Raw genomic sequence first — 23483 nt, forward strand, 5'->3', positions numbered from 1 at the left:
TTTCCCCTATAGTGTTTATCAGCAGCTGGGATTAAGCAGTTAGCATCAGAGACAATGGAATATATATTTAGTCAACTGTGGCAGAATATTGTAGTGAAACAAAAGAGCCTTAGATTTTTCTAAAATTCTACTGTCCTTTACAAGTTCATGCTTTTGTTGCTTATAATAAAATAATGGTCCTCTGTATTTTCCCTAAAACTGAATATTGAACTGTTGGTTGTGTTGCTTTTTTGCAGGCTAAATAATATATAATACAGTATTTGTCTATTGCCACTGCAGGAGCGCACACATTGGCTAACACACTTATGTATTGCAGGTTCTGTCCTTACTGTTTCTGGCCGCCTGACCTTCACAAGCAATAAATCTATGGAGGTTGAGGTTTTTGTGGATGTTGAACCTTTTGTTGATGATACCCAAGGAAAATATCGAGCCGTTAGTGCATTCTTTACCTTCGTATCCCTTAGTAAGGAAGGAAAGGCTCTTCCTGTTCCTCAAGTTGTGGTTAGTATTATTGGAATAGAATATCTCTCATGTTTCCATACTGGTGACAAGCCAAAGCATTGTGTTACTATTATTGCTGTTAATTTTCCTTATCATATTTTTCCTACTCTGCCTTATTCGCCATTTGGCTTTTTTTGTCTCTTTTATTGTTGTTGCATTTAAAAAAAAATTTCTGTAGATGGATGCATTTTCCTATCTTGTAAAAAAATTGCATGGATAATATCCTTTGTTAAATCTTCCGTGGACAGGTGGCACTTAAGTTGCACACCTATTTTGGTTTTTATTTCCAAATAAATCTATGTTTGTTACATTCTCCCTTGCTAGAAAAGGGAGAGAGAATATTCCCTTAGTTTTGAGTGTATTTACTCATATGACTTACTGCTATTAACCATTTCTATGGGGCTCTTTTACTAAAGCATAATTTCTAGTGCTAGTAGTTCTAAATGCTAGGGCTATATATTTGAATCTGCAAGTTGCTTGCAGAATGATATCACTCATCTTTCAACTCCACCTCCTTCCCAGAAGGCTTGCTCCTGCCCCTTCAGTTTTTCTTCTGCAAGCAAGTTGCTCAGATGTGTTTCTGATCTGCTCTGCGAGCTTATTATTTGTTTTAGGTTTGAAGCTCAGTGCCCAGAGGTTTCATCTTGTTAGGACATCTGCCTGGGAAAAGATGTAGACTCACACGGTGGAAGTCTGCTGTTAGCAGAATCAGCCCTCAGGACACCTGTCTAGCCAGCCTGCTGTAATATTTTTGGAGCTCAGGGGCCATCCCCTGAGTAGCTACTTGCATCCCTGATTTATCAGGAGCTTGAACACAGGCTGTTTGGCTCCTTCCTGGCTTGGCTGAAATTAATAGTGGGCTGGCTATGTGATCCTCCCGCATCATGGTGACAGAGTGTCCATAGAGCCTTTTTAAATATATGTAGGAATGTATGTCTGTTCATGTAGTAAGTTTAAACCATTTTTTGAAGATAGCTGAATAGACAAAACACAGCAATATATACAGCATGTTGTATTTAAACAATCACCTGTAGATGTCAATTTCTTAGTTGCAGTTTTTTCAGTAGATTCAGGTACAACAGGTAGTTTCCTATCCTGAGCAGGCTTGCAATCTAAGGGCTCCTTTTATCAAGCAGCGGTAGAGAGTTTTGCCACGGTCTTACGAGGTAAATGCTCTGACGTTCATAGGAATTGAATGAGCATTAGAGCATTTACTTACCTTGCCGGCCTGCAGTAAAACTCTATTGCTGCTTGATAAAAGCCAACATAAGTTTATACCTGAGACAACAGAGGGTTAAGTGACTTACCTGTGATTATCCCAGGACAAGCAGGCAGCATATTCTTGACTGATGGGTGACGGCACCGACGGAGCCCCGGTATGGACAATTTTAGAGTGATTGCACTCTAAGAACTTGGAAAGTTCTGGTAGGCCGCACCGCGCACATGCGAGTGTCTTCCCGCCCGACAGAGGCGCGCGGTCCCCAGTTTCTTAGTTTCCGCGGAGCTAAGAAGACGCGTTTTTCAACGGCTGTTGAAATTTTTTCTACTTGCCTTCCCGCTCGCGTAAACCTTTTTGGCTCTATTGCCTTTTTTCTTTTGATTCATTTTTGTAAAAAAAAAACAAAAAACTTTTATTTTTTTCTTCATTTATAGTTTTTCCCCGGCAGGGCCTTCTGCCACCATCGAGGCCTCGGCCTTCGATTTGGCTGAAGCCGTTTTTACTTTCATGCCCCCTCAGCCAGGGTTTAAAAAGTGCCAGCGGTGTGCTCGGCCTATATCTCTCACGGACCCACACAACTGGTGCTACAGTGTTTGGGTCCTGAGCATCAGGCTTCCACCTGCACCCGCTGTGCTACCTTAAAAAAACGTACTCTAAAAATTCGCCAGATATAACAGCGATTACTGTTCGGTGCTGAGATGTCCGACCCCGTTCCATCGACACCGGCTTCGGCACCTGCTCAGTCGGCACCTTCCTCTTCGACACCGCACCGGCATCCCAGCACTCAGGTAAGCCGGCTAAGAAGCCTTCCCCGCTAGAGCGTCCTCCGGTCTCGAGTGCAGCGAGCCCAATCCTGCCGACTGTGAGGCGCCAGCGGAAGCGCTCCGCCCCTATTGAGGTGAGTCCCTCGACATCGGGGTCCTCATCTCCGGGGCATCGAGTGGCACCGCAGGAACCGCAAAAAAAAAGGCGGTACCGGTGCCATCCCTGGACGATCGCATTGCGGCCATCCTCCAAGTGCAGCTCAAGGAGCAATTACAACATCTCCTTCCAGCTATCTTGGCACCGAACCTTCCGGTGCCGGTCCGCACTGAGCCGCCGGTACCGATAGTGGAACAACCTGTGCTGTCTGCATCCACTGTTTCGGTACCGCTTCACTCGACCTCATTGGTATTGATGCCACTCCTCGCACCGGAGCCGAGAGCTCAACATCAGTCGGTACAGACTTCGGCACCGGTGCCACCGATTACATCCCCTGGTTCCATATCGATGAGGTCGGGTAAGTCGGTGCGCAAAACCCGACACTTAGAACCATCTACCCCAGAGTCTCGGGACCGTACTTCCCATGTCAGGGATCCTGATCTGTGGGGAGATTCAGAGGAACCCTTTCTCTCTGAGGGTGAATGTTCCTCAGATGATGATTCTGCTGTACCTGACCCATCCTCTAGGCATGACACTACATCTTTCTCGTCTTTTTTGAAAGACATGTGTGACTCTCTGTCTATTCCTTTGGAGGCTGAGTCCAAAAAGTCTAAAGCCTTTTTAGATGCCCTTGACTTTGACCAACCCCCAAAGGAATTTTTGAAGCTCCCTCTTCACGACATCTTGAGGGAGACTTTCTACAAGAATCTAGAGACTCCCTTAACGATCCCAGGTGCTCCACGAAAATTAGATTCTTTATACAAAGTAATTCCCATTCCTGGATTCGACAAGCCTCAGCTTCCACACGAGTCTCTACTTGTAGAATCTACCCTTAAAAAATCCTCAGGAGCTAGTATATATGCTTCTGTACCTCCTGGCAGAGAGGGTAAAGCCATGGATAAATTTGGTAAGAGGCTCTACCAAAATGCAATGTTGGCTAACAGAGCTGGTAATTATGCTTTTCATTTTTCTTTCTATCTTAAACATCTCCTTACCACCATGGCTTCATTTGAGAAGTACCTTCCTCAACGTAAACAACAATCTTTTCACCATTGCTTGTCGTCTCTGTTTCAACTTCGTAAGTTCATGGTTAGGTCCATTTACGACACCTTCCAACTTACCTCCAGAGCGACAGCAATGTCTGTGGCAATGCGTCGCCTGGCCTGGCTTTGGGTATCCGAACTTGATGTTAACCATCAAGATCGGTTAGCCAATGCCCCGGGCCTAGGGGATGAGCTCTTTGGGGAATCCATGGACTCGACCACTCAAAAGCTCTCTGCCCATGAGACACGCTGGGATACCCTGCTTAAAAATAAGAAAAAGCCTCCTCCAACAAGACCTTTCAGGCAGCAATCGGCCTATCAACGCCGCTTCACAGCTCGCCCATTACCAGCAGCTTCTCAGCAACCCAGGCGTCAACGGCAACAGCAACGTCAGCCTCCCAGACAACAACAACAGCAGCAACCTGTGAAGCCACCTCCACAGCAGAAGACACAGCCCTTTTGACTTAATTCTCCAAAGTATAGCCAGTACTCCTATATCTGCTCTCCTGCCGCAACCTATAGGAGGTCGTCTTTCTCTGTTCCTCAGCCGGTGGGAAGTTATTACTTCGGACCAATGGGTCCTCAACATCATCCGCCACGACTACTCTCTCAACTTTCAGACTCTTCCGCCCCAAAACCTGCCAAAAGAGTCTGCTTTGAACAGTCCTCAATCTGCCCTCCTTATTCAAGAAGTTCAATCCCTCCTTCTGAACGCTATAGAGGAAGTTCCTCTAGATCAACAGGGGCAAGGATTCTACTCCCGTTATTTTCTAGTCCCCAAAAAAACGGGAGATCTCAGACCAATCCTGGATCTTCGCGATCTCAACAAATGTTTGGTAAAGGAAAAATTCAAGATGCTTTCTCTAGCCATTCTTTACCCTCTTCTCAATCAAGACGACTGGCTGTGCTCCCTCGATCTCAAAGAGGCATACACTCACATACCGATCAATATAACCTCTAGACGGTATCTCCGCTTCATGATCAATCATTGTCATTACCAATACAAGGTGCTGCCCTTCGGTCTTGTTTCCTCTCCAAGGGTGTTCACCAAATGTCTCATTGTGGTGGCTGCATTTCTACGCTCTCACCACCTTCAGGTATTTCCTTACCTGGACGACTGGTTAATCAAGGCCACTTCCGCTCAAGCAGTACTCCTGGCCACCAACCAAACCATCCTGTTTCTGCAAATACTGGGGTTCGAGATCAATCTACCCAAGTCTCATCTCATCCCCACTCAGAGACTTCAATTCATTGGAGCGATACTGGACACACTCCTCATGAGAGCATTCCTGCCATCCAACCGTCTTCAGACTCTTCAGTCTCTATGTCAGCAGGTGCTTCCACAACGTTCCATCTCTGCCAAGCAAATGATGATACTCTTGGGTCACATGGCATCCATAGTCCATGTCACACCCCTCGCACGTCTTCACCTGCGCACTCCTCAATGGACCCTTGCTACTCAGTGGTCCCAAGCGACGGATCCTTGCTCACGACACATATCTGTGACATCATCTCTTCGTCAGTCTCTACAATGGTGGTTGGTATCCTCAAATCTATCCAGAGGTCTTCTGTTCCATCTACCTCCTCATCAACTAGTCATCACCACCGACGCCTCTCCTTATGCATGGGGAGCTCATTTGAACGAGTTCCAAACTCAAGGCCTTTGGACAGCCCAGGAAAAGAAGCATCACATCAATTTCCTGGAACTCAGAGCGATGTTTTATGCCCTCAAGGCTTTCCAACATCTTCTCTTCCCTCAAGTTCTTCTACTGTGCACAGACAATCAAGTTGCGATGTACTACATCAACAAGCAGGGTGGAACGGGCTCTCGACTCTTGTGCCAGGAAGCCCAGAAGATCTGGTCTTGGGCCATAAGTCACCAGCTATTCCTGAAAGCTATTTACATTCAGGGAGAAAAGAATTCCTTAGCGGACAAACTCAGCAGAATTCTCCAGCCTCACGAGTGGACAATCGATCCTTTCACTCTACAATCCATCTTCGCTCAATGGGGCACTCCTCAGATAGACCTCTTTGCAGCTCCTCACAATCACCAGCTGCCCCTATTCTGCTCCAGACTCTACTCTCCTCACCGTCTGGCAGCGGATGCGTTTCTCCTCGACTGGTCAGATCTGTTCCTGTATGCCTTTCCTCCTCTGCCTCTCATGTTGAGAACCTTGTTCAAGCTCAAGAGGGAACGAGCCACCATGATACTGATTGCTCCGAGGTGGCCCAGGCAGCATTGGTTCTCCCTTCTACTTTAACTCAGTTCCAGGGAACCTTTTCTTCTTCCTCTGTATCCTTCTCTACTTACACAGCATCAGGAGACCCTTCTGCATCCCAACCTCCAGTCTCTGCACCTGACAGCTTGGTATCTCTCGGGCTGACTTCTCATGATACACTTTTGTCTCAGCCTGTTCGTTCAATTCTGGATGCCTCCAGGAAACCGGCCACTTTGCAATGTTATCGTCAAAAGTGGACACGATTTTCTTCCTGGTGTCTTCTCCATCATCATAATCCCACTTCTCTTGCAGTGGAGACCTTGTTGGATTATCTTCTTTCTTTGTCCGACTCTGGCCTCAAGTCCACTTCAATCAGAGTCCACCTCAGTGCTATTGTGGCTTTTCATGAGCCAGTCCATGGAAAACTTCTCTCGGCTCATCCCCTGGTATCCAGGTTCATGCGGGGTCTTTTCAATGTGAAACCACCTCTTAAAGCCCCTCCTGTTATCTGGGATCTCAATGTGGTTCTTTCCGCCTTAATGAAGCCTCCTTTTGAACCTTTGGCTACCTCTCCTTTCAAATTTCTCACTTGGAAGGTACTTTTCCTTATTGCCCTTACCTCTGCCAGGAGGGTCAGTGAACTACATGCACTAGTTGCAGACCCACCTTTTACGGTCTTTCATCATGACAAGGTGGTTCTGCGTACACATCCAAAGTTTCTTCCTAAGGTTGTCTCTGAATTCCATCTCAACCAATCCATTGTTCTGCCTGTCTTTTTTCCGAAACCTCATTCTCATTCTGGGGAACAGGCTCTACATACTTTGGATTGTAAGAGGGCTCTAGCTTACTATCTAGAGCGTACTAAACCCCACAGATCAGTTTCCCAACTCTTTCTGTCCTTTGATCCGAATAACTTGGGACGTCCTGTTTCTAAACGTACGTTGTCTAATTGGCTGGCAGCGTGCATTTCCTTCTGTTATGCTCAGACCGGACTGACACTGGAAGGTTCTGTCACGGCCCATAGAGTCCGAGCAATGGCAGCATCTGTAGCTTTCCTCCGTTCCACTCCTATTGAGGAAATCTGCAAGGCTGCTACTTGGTCCTCAGTTCATACTTTTACATCTCATTATTGTCTGGATGCTTTCTCCAGACGGGATGGACACTTCGGCCAATCTGTTTTGCAAAATTTGTTTTCCTAATGGCCAACCTTCCCTCCATCCCTCTTTTTGTTGGCTTGGAGGTCACCCATCAGTCAAGAATATGCTGCCTGCTTGTCCTGGGATAAAGCACAGTTACTTACCGTAACAGGTGTTATCCAGGGACAGCAGGCAGATATTCTTGCATCCCACCCACCTCCCCGGGTTGGCTTCTTAGCTGGCTTATCCTAACTGGGGACCGCGCGCCTCTGTCGGGCGGGAAGGCACTCGCGCGGTGCAGCCTACCAGAACTTTCCAAGTTCTTAGAGTGCAATCACTCTAAAATTGTCCGTACCGGGGCTCCGTCGGTGCCGTCACCCATCAGTCAAGAATATCTGCCTGCTGTCCCTGGATAACACCTGTTACGGTAAGTAACTGTGCTTTACAAGTGGCAAAGTGCCAAAGTGGGATTTAAATCAGATTCTTTTGGTTCTCAGTCCCCTGCCCTAACATACTAGGGGCTGCTTTTACTAAGGTGCGCTTGCAGTTTTAGCGCCCGCTAGACGCTAACGCCTCCATAGAGCTTGCATTAGTATTTTTCATTTAGTTTGTAGTTTGCACACGGTAAAAACGCTGTCGCACCTTAGTAAAAGGAGTCCTAGATTTCTCCTTAATGTTATGCTATGTTGCAGGTGTACCCATAATTAACAAACAAGGCCTCAATCCTTGTTTAGTTTCAAATTGGAGGGGGACATGTGTGTGTTGGAGGAAGTTACATGTATAGGCAATATGCACAGGTAAGTCGCGAATAGAACCTTTGTGTTGCAGCTCTAATAAAGAATTAATTCATGATATTTTTAAAATTTACTTTTGGAACAATACTGTAGCTATAGCTTTGTCTAAAATGTATAAACAATGCCCAGGAGAACCCAGCATCCCCTTTTGAGGGTTTATAAAGTATTTTTGTGTTATGCAGAAAGATTAAAGGAGCAACAGCTGTTGTAAGCTGCAAGTTAATGTAACCCAAATCATTGCTGACCTCTGGCTTGGAAACTGCTGCCAGATAGATCTAGAAATGCATAATTGATCAGGAGTGTACAAGAGTGCAGTTTTTCATTTACGGTGTGAAAAATCCTAGTTAATGTCCTCAATTACTCATCCATTGCAAGATATTATGGAATTTCACACCTTACCTAACATTGGAAACTAAAAGACTGAAGCAGTAGCTTTGTGTAATGTGTATTATCTTATTATACTGTATTATCTCCTGTTAATAATAATAACACAGGTCGCTGATGCATTTATGCTTTTGTACAGAGTTCTGAACTGCTATTTGAGCAATGGCTGGTAATGCAAATTTTTCTCTTTCTTAAACATCTTATGTAGGATTTAATTTATTAAGAGAAGTGCAATTTGATATCACGAGAACCAAGAGTTGTAGAAAATAATACCTCTGGAAATGTATCCTGCAAAGCTTGTCTCCTTCGCAATTATCTTTCTTGAAATCTTTCTATTTTCAGCCCTTGTTCACACAGGAAGTGCAGCATTACTGATCTGTAGTTGCTCTTAGTAGTTTATACCAAATAGTTGTTCCCCAGTGTACTTAAAGTAGTTTGCAAGCTCATCGTAAGATTAATCATAAATTTAATTAACATATTCTCCAGTATTGTACACAATTGAATTTATTGTGTAAAAAAGGAGTAGATCTGTTATATTTAAACTATCTATTGATTGATGTGTTTTTTGTTTTTTATTTAAATGATTTCTATAGATTAAGCTGATGCATTGAAATACAGCTTTTCTTGACAGTGATTAGGCGGGTTTTGTGGTTGGTTATTCTTGGATTGGGGAGCTGTTATTTGTATTGTTCTTGATTACACTTCGGGTGTTATTTGGAGTGTAGTTGATTGCACTTTATTTTCTTGTTGCTGTATGTTATTGGTTAATGTAATGCTTGAGGTGTATTTCAATAAAAGCTGTTATTTAAAAAAAAAGAAATACAGCTTTTCTATCTGCCTTTCAAAAGTTACTCCTAAATAACATATATTATTATACAGTATTAAAGCAAATTATACTACTGATTAATAGATAAGATGAAAGGCATCATATTTATAAAAGTCAAATTTTAAAATATTTGTCAACATTTAGCATATACCCATCTACAAAAGTTCCAGGTGATGCACAATTTACTATTTAAAACATTGAATCATATAAAATAAGACTAAATAAGTAAATTAAGCAGATGAAAATTGCAAAAAAATACAGTAAAATATGTCTTAACTATTAAAGAACATAATTCCTGGAATAGGTTCACATAGGAAATCCAGTACAACAGCATTTAACTTTTAAAAAAGAGATTATGATAATATGAGGAGGAATGGTTAAAAAAAAATATCCTGAAAGCCCAGACTATATATATTCCATGTATTAAAAAAGAAGGAAGGAAGACCAAATGGCAGCTAGCGTGGTTAACGAGTAAGGTGAAGGAAGCTGTTAGAGCTAAAAGAGAATGTCAACTCAAATGCAAGGCTTTAATAAAAGCAAAGAGGGATCTTGAAAAGAAGATTGCGTTAGATGCAAAAACATACAGTAAAAACTTACTCCCTCCCCTTTTTATGAAGCCACGTTAGCATTTTTTATGGCTGGCTGCAGCGGTAAAAGTTCCGATGCTCATAGAAATTCTATGCACGTCGGAGCTTTTACCGCCGCAGCTGGTGATAAAAAAACACTAACTCGGCTTCATAAAAGAGGGGTTATTTAGATATATTAAAAGCAAGAAGCTGGGAAGAGAATCAGTTGGACCACTAGACGACCAAAGGATAAAAGGGGCTCTCAGGGAAGACAAGGCTATAACGGAGAGATTAAATGAATTCTTTGTTTCAGTCTTCACCGAGGAAGATGTAGGAAAGTTACCGATGCCAGAAATGGTATTCAATTCTGATAAATCAGAGAAACTCAAAACAAATCTCTATAATGCTGGAAACATAATAGGTCAATTTGACAAACTGAATGGTAGCGAATCGCCTGGACTGGATGGTGTACATCCCAGAGTGCTGAAAGAATTGAAAAATGAGCTTGCAGAGCTATTGTTAGTAATTTGTCATTTTTCTTTAAAATCCAGCGTGGTACCGGAAGACTGGAGGGTAGCCAATGTGATGCCGATTTTTAAAAAAATTCATTTTCACATCAAAGAACAAAATACTTTGATAAAGGAAATGAAATATACATCTTAAAAGAAAATAATACCAAACAAAAGAAAAGCGTGAAAACATTCACACCTATTAATGATACCAAGAACATAGTCCACAATTAGAGAGGGGAAAAACCATACCCAGTCAAGGGAAGTTGAACTTAAGAAATTTTTCATGGTCATATCTCACATGACCTAAAGAAATGCAGAGTTTTTTGGATTTTTACATTTTGGCCTGGGTGGCGAAGTCACAGAGGGGTCTGGAACCGTTATGGGAGCTTTGCCTTCCAGAAAAAATTGCAGTTGATCTGGTTCATAGAAGATATATGTATTCGCCTGATAAGTAATACAACATTTGTAAGGAAATCTAAGTTGATAGGTCGCGCCCAGACTCAAAACTGATTGACTAAATGTCTGAAATTTCTTCCGCTTAAGCTGCGTCCACTTTGAAACATCAGGACGCCGATTTTTAAAAAGGGTTCCAGAGGTGATCCGGGAAATTATAGACCAGTGAGTCTGATGTCTATGGCGGGCAAAATGGTAGAGACTATGCTAAAGAACAAAATGACAGAACCTATACATAAGCATGGATTAATAAGGGAATAAGGGAAAGCCAGCATGGATTTAGTCAAGGGAAATCTGAAGGATGAATGAACATGCAGATAAAGGTGAGCTGATTGATATTGTGTATTTGCATTTTCAAAAGGCATTTGATAAAGTACCTCCTGAAAGATTTCTGAGGAAATTAGAGAGTCATGGGATAGGAGGTAATAATAATAATAACTTTATTCTTCTATACCGCCACAGTCGAATGACTTCTAGGCGGCTCATATCGAAGAAGGCTGGACAATCAATGAATTACAGAATGCAGGAAGTGAGGGTACAACTTATTACATAAGAAATAGATAAAAGGAAAATATGAATCTTAAGTATGTAGTACTTGTACTGGGCCTCTTCTCCCTTGAAAAGAGGAATCATGATTGAAACATTCAAAATACTGAAGGGAATAGACTTAGTAAAGACAGACTGTTCACACTCTCCAAGGTAGGGAGAACGAGAGGGCACTCTCTAAAGTTGAAAGGGGATAGATTCCATACAAACATAAGGAAGTTCTTCTTCACAAAGAGAGTGGTGGAGAGCTGAAACACTCTTCCAAGACTAAGCTGGACAAGTTCCTGTTAAACTGGGACGTACACAGGTAAGGCTGGACTCATTTTAGAGCACTGTTCTTTGACCCAGGGGCTGCCGCGTGAGCAGACTGCTGGGCACGATGGACCACTGGTCTGACCCAGCAGCGGCAATTCTTATGTTCTTATGCAACCCAAGGAATAAAGCTGGACAATCTGCGAATTTTAGAATAGAGCTGGACAATAAGCCGAATTGCAGAATGAAGTGAATTACAGAATAAAGCGGATTACAGAATAAAGCAAAATACTGAATAAAGCGAATTACAGTATAAAACTGTCCTATGGATTAAGAACTGGCTGAAAGACAGAAAAGAGAGAGTAGGTTTAAATGGTCAATATTCTCAATGGAGAAGGGTAAATAGTGGGGTTCCCCAGGGATCTGTGCTGGGACCACTGCTTTTTTTTTTTTTTTTTGTATCAACATTTTATTGAAATTTTTCAAAAAGTATACGACAAAAACAATACACTAGTAAGCTGCAAACTCACAAGTCAGAAATTAATATTCAAGATCTTCAGAATGCATCAAGAGGAGCCCAAGTCCCAGGAAAACTGGCAATGTTGTTTTGTTTGAACGCTATTATTTCTTCGCATTTTCTGATAGTACAGAGATGATTCCACCATTCGTGAAGTTTAGATTTATCCTTCCAATTGCTAGTGTCGAGTCTATGAGCCTTTGTGGCATATTTATCAATAACGTGACTTTTGAACCATACACCCTCGGCTGATAATTTGACATCTTATCCTCACGACTCCATCGTTGTGTGTGTTTCTCTCATCATTGAGGCCTCTCCTTGGCTTCCGATTCAGTGTCTCCACGTCACTGCCTGTCACCAAAGACCATGGGCTCCTTTTACAAAAGCGCGTTAGGACCTTAACGCGTGGAATAGCGCATGCTAAATTGCCCCATGCACTAGCCACTACCGCCTCCTTTTGAGCAGGTGGTAGATTTTCGGCTAGCACACACTAAAACGCTTAGCACACCTTCGTAAAAGGAGCCCCATATGTTTAGTTCATAAATATCAGTTAAAGACTGCATACAAAGCATATGAAAATGAATGAGATTTAGCAGCCTGTTGAGGATTACTTAAATATAAGATCCATAATGTAATAGAATTTCACAGGTCATGTGGATTTTATACTGGCTGTTATGTATAATATTGTTTTAGTTTCTTTGTTACTTGTTTAAAGTATGTGAACTAAAAACACACAGAAGACTTATGGTATGAGAGCAAAAAGAATGGCACAGATTTTTAATAAAAAGAATTCATAACAGAGTTGCTTATCATTTACTGTCTGATAAAACCCTTTGACCAAGTTCTCCTGCTGTGTTATTGTAGATCGTACTCCAGAGCTTCCCAAATTGTGTTGCTTATTCCCAAGCAAGTGCTCCATAGGACATCATTAGTCCCTGCTGTCCAGGGGTTTGTGCACTTTCTGTGGCCTTGCAAATTGAGATCATATCTACAGAGATTGGTGAAAGCTGCCTTACTCTGCATTTGTAGCTAATTTTCAGAGAGAAATTGCCGTGTAGTTTCACACCTCTAGCTTGCTTGTTTTCTGTAATCATAAAAGAAAAATAGCATACTCCAAGCTGCAAAGGGAAACTTTGGCTGGGGGCATAGCTCTTTCTAATTTCCATGTCATGTTTCAAATCAGCATTTATCTTAAAATTGTGCATAGAAGCCTCTTTGATGGCTTTTGCACAACTTTGCCCATTCTTTAAATCTGGCCATTAATCACTTAACCTGGTTTGTGCTTGTCCTCCTTACTGGCTTTTATTGATAGTCATTCCTTCCCTCAAAGACAACTTTTTCACCTTCTCTATGCCAAAATTACAGTCTGCATTCATTTGTACTTAGCAGCTGAGAGAGGCATCCCTGGAATCTGATTCCTGTAGGAGTAGTGTGCTAATAAATGTCACTATCCAGTCAACAGGCTTTTTAAGATAGATGTGGCAGGACACAGGCACTTATAACTCCCGTGATTTGTAATTTTTGTGGCATTTACAGTCTTGCTATAAGAATATTCTCCTGTGGGAAATGTGGATTTCTCATGGAAGTTCTGCTATCACATTTTTAGAAAAGCAAACAGATTTTAAATTTGAAATATTAGATGCATTTTTCTTTATCTTTTTTTTTTTTTTTTTTTTTGCTTTTCTTATTCTGCATTACAAGAGTCCTTTTTATATAGTTTAACTTGTATAATCTGATGCATATATTCCAGCTGTTAAGACAGAAATCCTACATGTTGATTGGACAAGCATGCTTACACCTGTTGCAGTATCCCAAAAAGATTTTTTCCACGGGTTGGAAAAAGACTTCAAGCATTCACAGGTGCTGCATATGGGTGTCTGTTAGTTTTCTCTGGAGCTCAGGACCATCCCTGAAGTGGTCTCACCTACTGTTAAGCAGGGGTCAAGCACAGGCTGTTGGGCACCCTTAGGAGACTCAGCGGTGTGTCGCAGGGTGCTAGCTGCAACTTCTTGCTTTCACTATTCCGGTGCGCATCTATTGGTCCACATGGGTGGACTTATAGTCAGGCATAGGAGTCTGACTAGCAACCCGAAGATCAGCTTTGCAGAAGCATTCCCAGTATTGTGGCAGTGAAGTTTCTCATCCAGCTACTGTGAGAGAGCTGAGTCAGGCTGCAGCACAGATATTCTGTCAGGTCACAGTAAGTATAGGCTGATAGCCTGTGAAATGAATCGGAGGAGATTGGAAAAGTGGGGTTTTGAGTGTTTCTGAATGTTCCCCCTCCTGAAAAATCTTAAAATCACTGTTTTTGAAGTTTAGGAAGTGTGGAAAATATTGTGATTTTGGTGTGAATTTTTTTACAACAGCCATCTTGGATATTTAGCAATCTCTTTTTCTAAAGCTCCCTGCTTCTTCAAAACTGCAAATTATGCCTAGAAACTTACAGGGTTGGAGTCCTTGGGCTCTTTTCATTTGGATTCTTGCCAGGATTGTGCAAATTTAGTGCTTTTAGAGCATTCTTATGCCACATGCCGCGTGGTGCAGACGGCGGAGACTGCAGCATCCAACTTAACTCTCCCCTGCTGAAGCAGATGACCAAATGCTTAGCTAACCCGGCAGGGTGGCCTTAATTTACTTTCAGGGCTTGGCACAGCTGGTAGCTCCATTTGCCCAGCTGCAGACCTCCCACAGTCTAAGAAACTCAAATTTAAGACATCTAAGAGAAACTTTACACCTCGGGAGCCAGACACGTTTTCCAACTTTATGAAATTTTTATGGTCTGAGTTTCAGAACAGGTGTTATCCCCCTGAGCAGTCCCAATCTGCCTCTGCAGCATCTTTTAGTTGTGCCTTTGGGTGCATCTTTGCCTCAGCCTGCTGCTGCTTTCGCACTACATGACCCTCATCTGGGAGACCCTGATGCGGATGTTTTACTTGCTGATCCCTTGTTTGCAGGTACAGCGTTTCCCGGAGCTAGAGCTCAGGGGCTGTGTGCTGGATCTATGGATTCCTCCCACTGTCATGCACTTAAGTTTGCGGCTTTGCTGGACCTTATTTTTGATTCTTTGCAGTAGTTGAACTTAGTCACTCAGCCGGTTCCATTCACTTCTTTCTCATGGCCTTATGGTGTACACTCACAGTCTGCTACCTTTCCCTGACACCCTGATATGAGTGTTCTGGTCTCGGAGTAGTTTGACTGTCACTTTTACTAATACCCCGTTTTTATACTTGTAAATCGCTTTGAAATACGATATTGTGATTAAATTAAATAAACTTGAAACTCTTAAAATTGCTAGAGCTATGTCACTCTTATATCCCCTGGCACAGGAGTGTCAGCAGCTTTTGGGTCAGTCCAGGGTGGATTCCTTGGTGGCGCAGGTGACTAAATGCATCTCTCCACCCAGTGAAGGTGGTATAGTACTAAATGATATACAAAAGCTCGTGTGGATGTGATCATCAGGAAATTCTTTGACGCAGCAAGTTGGATTTTGGTAATATTATAGAGGAAGAAGCAGCGTGTTTTGGTGAAATATTGTATTTGGGTAGAGAAGGGGAGAGAGGAGTCAAAGATAACTCTGCGATTGCAAGCAGACAAGACAGGGAAGATGAGTGTTGTCCACAGAGACAGAGAACAGGGGAAGCGGGGAGGTGGATTTAGATGAGAAGATGAGCTGATGTGTTTCAAGTGCAAGTTGGATGCACACCTCCTTGCAAATCACATTGAGGGATACGGCTAAATATGGTCATCATAAGGGAACACCTAGGTCTCCATCAAGGAACACCTAGATTGGCCTCCGCATGTGCGGGTCACCGGACTGGATGGACCAAAGGTCTGATTCAGTGATGGCATTTCTTATGTTCTTATGTTTTAGCCATATTCAATTTTAGGTGGCAGTGCGACATCCTGCATTGTGGGGCATTTTCTTCTAAGAACTGAATTTAAAAAATTGAGCAAAAAGTTCACAATTGCTATACAACTTTGCTTTCAACAGTTTTTACTTCAGAATTTTGGAGAAAATGGTAGCCAGACAAACCAAGAATGGAGCTTAAGTAATAAAGTTAATTTAAGGCAGGTGTAGACCAAAAGAAAAAGACAAAACCAGCATTCAGAAATTGTTCTATCTTCTGAGTATCTGCAGCAGTATTTAGATACTGTTTCATTAGTGGGTCCCTGGCAGAGAAGTAGCTGCTTCTGTTTAATGCCTCAAGCAGTGGGCGATTTGGTAGAGCCACTACGTCAGTAGTAGTGGAATGAGTAATTCATAAATTTTGAGAGCTAAATTAAAAATGTGACAGACTGTCTTAAAGAGATGACATTGAAAGAGGGGTATTTGATTTCATAAACCAAGGGAGGACCTCAAAATAAATATGAATAAGAAAAGGGGTAAATATATATCACTTATTTTGGATAACATGTTATACAAAGGAGTTTTATAAAACTGCATAAAATCACATTAAAATATAGAGATATCAGCATCCATGATATTCCTATGGGTGCAGTGGCAGATAACATTCATTAATGGGCGTTAGTCTGTGCTAACTTGTAGAGGGGTATTTTAAAAGGATCCGAATAGAGAGGTCTAGCTCAGGGATCTCAAAGTCCCTCCTTGAGGGCCGCAATCCAGTCGGGATTTCAGGATTTCCCCAATGAATATGCATTGAAAGCAGTGCATGCACATAGATCTCATGCATATTCATTGGGGAAATCCTGAAAACCCGACTGGATTTGGCCCTCAAGGAGGGACTTTGAGACCCCTGGTCTAGCTCATAAATTCCAACCAGATATCCATTCTCAACCAGACTAGAGAGGTCCAGCTCATAACATCCAAAACAGTTATCCATCTCACATATATTTTCCAACAGGAAATACATGAGATGGATATCCATGTGTTGAGGACATCCAGAATGAACAGCCATTTTATAAACTGGAACATCCAACCTATAAATGGCAAAAAAGCAGGGACAAGGATGTCCATCAGGCAACATTCTTAGAAGAATGGTCACACAGATGTTCCTGCAGAGCAGAGGAGTAGCGTACACGTTATTGCAGTGGACTTTAAACCAAGGGACCTAGATTCAAATCCCACTTTAACTCTTTTATTTTGTAATTGTGAGCCTTTCGGGAACAGAAAAATACCTATTGTACCTGAATTCACACCACTTCAATTACCTTCAGGCTAACAGGTGGCTCTTATATTTAGGTACTTGTGATCAAACCGAGTGGTCATTACCCATCACTTCTCCATCTTCAGGCATTTCTGGTCTTCCATTCTTCTTCATCATATAAATAGAGAACAAACTAATATCAAGTGATATTGAATTACCAGACCTCAAACACCCAAGGCACTACTTGAATAGTTTTTCATGCCCTTGCTTGGGTGATGTGTTCATCATTGGTCTTGGTAAAGTGACATATGCCCCAAATTCTTTAATTTTAACTTTTCATTTTTCACAGGCTCTATGACAATATAAATATAAAGTGCTTAAGGTGCTATGAAAGGAAAGCACTTATCTCCACCAGGTCCTCCCTGAACCTTATTCTTCTCTGGGTCTTCTCTAACCCTTTTCTCCAGCATTTCTCCCTTTGAGGGTCACCTTGCTTCCGAAGGAGCTCTTCTTCTTTTTAGCTCTCTGTGCTGGAGCTCTCCTTTTCAGCACCCTACTTCACTCAGGGGAATGGACAGCTCCCAAGGGCCTTTGCAGTATATTATATAAATTAGTTCCCTTTATCTGCTGCTGAAGCTTCCCCCCTGCTGGCCTTTGACTGAAACTTCATATTGTCACAGTACTGTAGACATTTTTCTGTTTCTGGAGTGTTTAAAGTCCCCTGCACTGACCAGAGGCCCCTCAGACTTGCTCTGTTGTATGCAAATCTGTTTTATGCATATTCATTATGGACATCTTGCAGTCCTTGAAAATAAGACAAAAATAGTGCTGACATAGAGGATACTTTTATAAAGCAACTCAAACGGCAATGCAGACGTCTTAAAAGAGAATGGAGAAAAAATAACCAAGAAACTAAACTAAACTAAACTAAGCCTTAGGTTTATATACCGCATCTTCTCCACTGAAGTGGAGCTCGACATGGTTTACAGAGTTTAAAAAACACACAAAAACAGCCTGGAGAACACTAAACAAACAATACAAGAAAAAAGAAAGACAGTAACTACACCAATCAGATAGGCACAAAATTCTAAGACACTAAGAAACTTCAAATTACTAAAGGAACTCACAGACACCAAACCCTACCTGGCCAGCAAAATCTCCCCTCCCCCAACAGCCACCCAACTGGCTGAATTCTTTAGAAACAAAATCTCAACAGCCAGGAATACCTTCACCGGGACCCCAAACCACCTTGACGAGATCACACTGCACCCAACAGTGCAGCAGACAGAACCTGGTCAGACTTCCCAGTCATACAATGGACCAACTTGAACAGACTCTACAAAAAATATAGCTATGCAGTATGCAACCTCAACCACTGCCCCCCATACATGTTAAAATCTGCCAGCACAAAATTCCACACCCACTTCATGCAGTGGATTAGCTGCATGCTTACAGAGGGCTAATTCCCACAAGATCTAAATGAAATCATCATCACCCCTATCTTGAAAGACCCAAAGGGAGCAATAGATCAGCCATCCAACTACAGACCTATAGCCTCAATACCGCTATATGTCAAGCTAATGGAAGGCCTGGTAACAAAACTTCTTACCAACTGCCTAGAAAGCCATAACATACTCTACCCCTCACAATTAGGCTTCAGAGCCAACTACACCACAGAAACACTACTAGGCTCTCTCCTAGACACAGCCAGACAACAACTAAGGAAAGACAAAAAATGCTAGTCATACAACTTGATCTCACCGCAGCATTTGACCTAGTAGATCATGACATCCTCCTACAAACACTGGAAGCAATAGGAATCATAGGTAGAGTTTACACTTAGTTCAAAGGATTCCTTCACTCCAGCAAAACAAACAATGAAAAATCAGAATCCTGGACCAACCCTGTGGAGTCCCCCAATGCTCTCCTCTATCTCCAACACTCTTCAATCTCTACATAGCCACACTCGGTATTTGCTTGGACAAACTAGGCATAACTTCATACAGCTACACAAATAACACCATCCTCCTTCCTTTTGACCAACCTACTCCTAACACAACAAACATGCTACAAATAACACTAGAAACAGTGTCACAATGGATGATATACTATAACCTAAAGCTGAACCAAAACTAAATTCTTCTTGAAAAAACAAAATCATAACAAACCTAGAAATAAACTCCATCACATACCCCATACAACCCAACCTAAAACTGCGGGGAATAATGTTAAGACAAAGGCTGCTCCCTGCAGCTACAAATCAGCAAAACAGTTCAGAAAGCCTTCGCTGTTATGCGCAACCTAAGACAACTCCGAAAATATTTCGACAAAAAACGATTCAGACTCTTGGTTCAGTTCCTAGTCTTTTTTTTTTTTTTTTTCCCAAGATGGCAGTCAGTTAGGTCATCGGCTGTGCTGTCTCCCTTATTTTTATTTTTTATTTATTTTTAAATTTTCTTGTACATCTTTAGTTAGGTTTTTTATACTTTAATTTTTCCTTTTGTTCTTGATCAGATTAGAACTTTTTGGCCTAAAAATTAACTTAATTTCTTCTTACTATGCTTTGTATGACAGCTGGTTTTGTGGCCTAACGGTTTCAACGGCATTGGACATTCTACCTACCCTTTTACAGCAAGGTCAGAGTTCTTTTTCGTTGAGTGTTCCTCTTCATCAGTCTCCTGGAGGTGTACCGGAGTGATGGAGGTCAGCGACGGGAAGATCTATTTTCAGCTTGCCAGGGTGAGAATGGCGCATTGTAAAGATCTCAGAAGGTGTGCGTCAACGGAGGAGACGGCTTATGGAGGCATATTAGTGAGGGCGCACGCTGACCTCTCCCTTTGCTCACGGTTGAGGCGGAGACCAACGAAGAAGAGCAGCCTGAGACGGCGGTTGTTTCGGCGCGGATTCCTCTGATACCATTGGGAGTTCTAGGCCTGCTGTGCGCCTTTCTCCTATCCGTTGGTTTGCTGAAGACTGCGAGATTTGGTATTTGTGGATCTTCTGTGGCCAGCCTGCTTCCTCATCTTTGGCGTTTGATCTTGACTGTCCTGCTAGTCGAAGGGTGTTTATCGCTCCACATAGCCTGAACTTGCTGACTGAAATTACATTTTTATTTTATGCTGAATCTTGCATTTTTCTTTTTTCATTATATCTTTCCCTTAACTATTTCATTTTTATTTTCATTTTACTTACCTTCTCTCCTGTAATAAATGTTTAATACCATTTATCCTTAGGCACTTTAGCTTAACTGTAATCCCAATTGTTAGACAGGGTAATTTTATGTGTCTATTACACAAATTGTTCTATTAATTTCTTTTGTTAACCTGTTCTTCTTGCTATATTTTAATTTCTTTAACCACATCAAACCGTAAGGCATTTTGCGGTATACAAATAAAAACTTATGTTATGTTAGTTCAGGTTTCTTAGTTCAAATCTCTTGCATCTTTTAGTTGAAAATGATAGAGACAGCTAACTAAGGTAAAGTTGCTTATTAGAGAATGACACGGTGGCAAAATTCATCACCGCGGGAAACGATCTTCATGTCATTCTTTAAGGAGAGAGGGAAGAATCAGAGTATAATTGGGCACAACCACTGACCCGCAAGCTTTGCTTTGAAGAATGCTGGTGTAGAAGGACCGAGGTTGAAATAGACACTAGAAAATGACATGGGATTATTTCCCGCGGTTATCCACGGGGACGGGAACGGTGATGAATTTTGTCACTGTGTCATTCTCTGTTACTTATGCTTTGAGAATTTTTGATTCATGGTAGATTGATCTACAACTTTTGGACTTAAACTCTGAATATACAAGAGTGCCAGATAAGTAGATACTATCCTTTGAGCCAAATTATAATGGAAATATCCAGGTCAGGACATCTATTAGTATTTTAGAACAGGACTGACTGACAGAGCCTGTTGTAAAATACATCTAATATACCAGTCGAGACAAAACAGGCCTTTAAACGTTTATGGTCTGAATTGCCAACAACATGTAGGTGGCAGAACAGAAATGTTTGTCAGCCATTTTAGAAGCATAAAATTTATTTATCCTAAACTATCACAAAGTCCGATGTCCTTTGCCAGTTTTGGGGATGGTGGGCATAAACATTATTGTGGGCTACCATTAAGATGTGTTATTTTATTGTTAACCCCAGTTATTAGTAACTAGATTGCTTTGCATAAAAAGCAAGAGTTTCTGGTAAAATTACAGTAGCCCACATGGATAACTACATCCCTAAATTCCAGTTTATGCTTGTCTAGAACTTAGAAACATAGAAACATGATGGCAGATAAAGGCCAAATGGCCCATTCAGTCTGCCCATCCACAGTAACCATTATCTCTTTCTCTCTCTAAGAGATCCCACGTGCCTATCCTAGGCTTTCTTGAATTCAGACACAGTCTCTGTCTCCATCACCTCTACCAGGAAACTGTTCCACGCATCTACCACCATTTCTATTAAAAAATATTTCCTTAGATTACTCTTTAGATTTCCTTAGATTATCTCTTAACTTCATCTTATGCCCTTTCATTCCAGAGTTTCCTTTCAAATGAAAGAGACTTGACTTATGCACATTTATGCCATATAGGTATTTAAACGTCTCTATCATATCTCCCCTTTCCTGCCTTTTCTCCAAAGTATACAGATTGAGATCTTTAAGTCTGTCCCTATATACCTTATGATGAAGACCACGCCCCATTTTTAGTAGCCTTCCTCTGGACCAACTCCATCCTTTTAATATATTTTTGAAGGTGCGGCCTCCAGAATTGTACACAATATTCTAAATGGGGTCTCACCAGAGTCTTATCATCAATACCTCCTTTTTCCTACTGGTCATACCTCTCTCTATGCACCCTAGCATCCTTCTAGCTTTCGCTTCACCTTTTCAACCTGTTTAGCCACCTTAAGATCATCACATACACTCATACCCAAGTCCCATTCTTCTGTTGTGCACATTACTTCTTCACTTGAATAGTGCTTTTAAAATAAGCACCATAATTTATGAACAAATATATATAAGGAGTTATGCATTTGTGAAGATATAATAAGAAAGGCTAATTTCCAGACAGAGCAGTGTTGGCTTTGATTCCATATACATTTCATATACTGAGCCTTGGTTTCAATTCCCAATCTAGGCAAGTACCCACCTGTTGCATATAATTAAAAATTACAGGTAACACGTTTCATATCAATGACTATTTAATCACTTCTTTGTGATAACTATTTCTCTGTTATCAATCAGCACTAGAACCAATCTAATCACTGTAACTGTTCCAAGTATATCAGGGAGAGGGAAGGTCCGGGCTATGGTTTTCATTTATAAAAGCCAATTGGTTTCTAAAATATAATTCATCAAATGATTCATTCTCACAGAGAACAAGCAGTGTTGCTTCCTTTCCTTTATTCATGAGGAACATCAGCCTAATTGAAACACACTGCCTTAGGGCATTTGTGAGTAAGTGCCACAATTGACACATCCCTCCAAGAAAGAGCATGGAGTGATTTACTCTGGAAGCTCTAGGGAGTCCCCTGACTCCAGTGAATATGCTGTCTGTGATGCTAGTTCACTCGAGCCCAGTCTGCTGTTTAACTCACTGGACGTTTAAAGAAGAACCATTAATGAAAGAGCCAATATCAGATCAGGGACACAGCCTTTAATAAAATGGGAGAATAGTCCTCTAGGTAAAATCAGTAGAACAATTTCTCTGAAAAAAGAAGCCTTCTAAAATACACATTGTTGATTGTGTAATTAATATCATCTATGGCCTCAAAAAATCCGATCATTTAAGCCAGTATTACAGACAACTACACTGGCTGCCGATGGAGGCAAGGGTCATCTTCAAGTTCGCCTGCCTCTGCTTCAAAACCATAACTGGTTTATCTCCTATCTACCTTCGCATCATTTTGAATTTTCAGGCACCACTTGCACACATAATGCCTATCTGTTCGCCTTCCCCTCCCCTCCTTGATAGATTACTGTCATTTCAAGCGGGCAAATGGAATAAATGTCTAACCACCCTCATTTCCAACTCACCCTCCTACCAATCCTTCAGGAAATCAATAAAAACCTGTCTCTTTGACAAATTCCTCTAACTCCTTCCTACCTTGTAACATCTCTGAAACACTTCCGGATATACCTCTACTCCCGACTTACCAATGTAATTTGAAATTTTCTCTGGAACATTGCTGTCTGTGTACAGTCTCTTCCTCTGTAAACCGCTCTGAACTGCTTGTGGTATTGCGGTATACAAAAAATAAAGTTATTATTATTATAATGAAAAAAAAGTCACTAGACAATAATGCTATATATAATACAATTATGAGAGTAGTTTTATAAATGATTTTCATGCATTAAAGGCCTTTTATATTAATAATAAAAACATCATTCTGTATATACCCATAATGAGTTCAATATGGGCCATAATCAAAAACGAGGTCAATTACCTTGGAGTTAAAGCAAAATTATCTATTACAAATTCATAAAATCTT

The 23483-nt window shown here is 41.5% G+C and overlaps 1 protein-coding gene across 4 annotated transcripts in view; it reads left to right on the top strand.

The window, feature by feature from the left end:
* ACOT7 (acyl-CoA thioesterase 7) overlaps positions 1 to 23483 on the top strand; it is a 147275-nt gene that overhangs the window by 116597 nt on the left and 7195 nt on the right. For all 4 annotated transcript variants that reach the window (XR_004537126.1, XM_033922497.1, XM_033922496.1 and 1 more), the window contains one exon: positions 317 to 501. Coding sequence is in view for 3 of the 4 variants with exons in the window: in XM_033922497.1 (XP_033778388.1) it covers positions 317 to 501 (185 nt within the window). In the remaining variant the exon portion in view is untranslated. Of the gene's footprint in view, positions 1 to 316; positions 502 to 23483 lie in introns of those variants that run through there.

Source organism: Geotrypetes seraphini, chromosome 15 (assembly GCF_902459505.1).
Source record: "Geotrypetes seraphini chromosome 15, aGeoSer1.1, whole genome shotgun sequence".
Taxonomy (NCBI): Eukaryota; Metazoa; Chordata; class Amphibia; order Gymnophiona; family Dermophiidae; genus Geotrypetes; species Geotrypetes seraphini.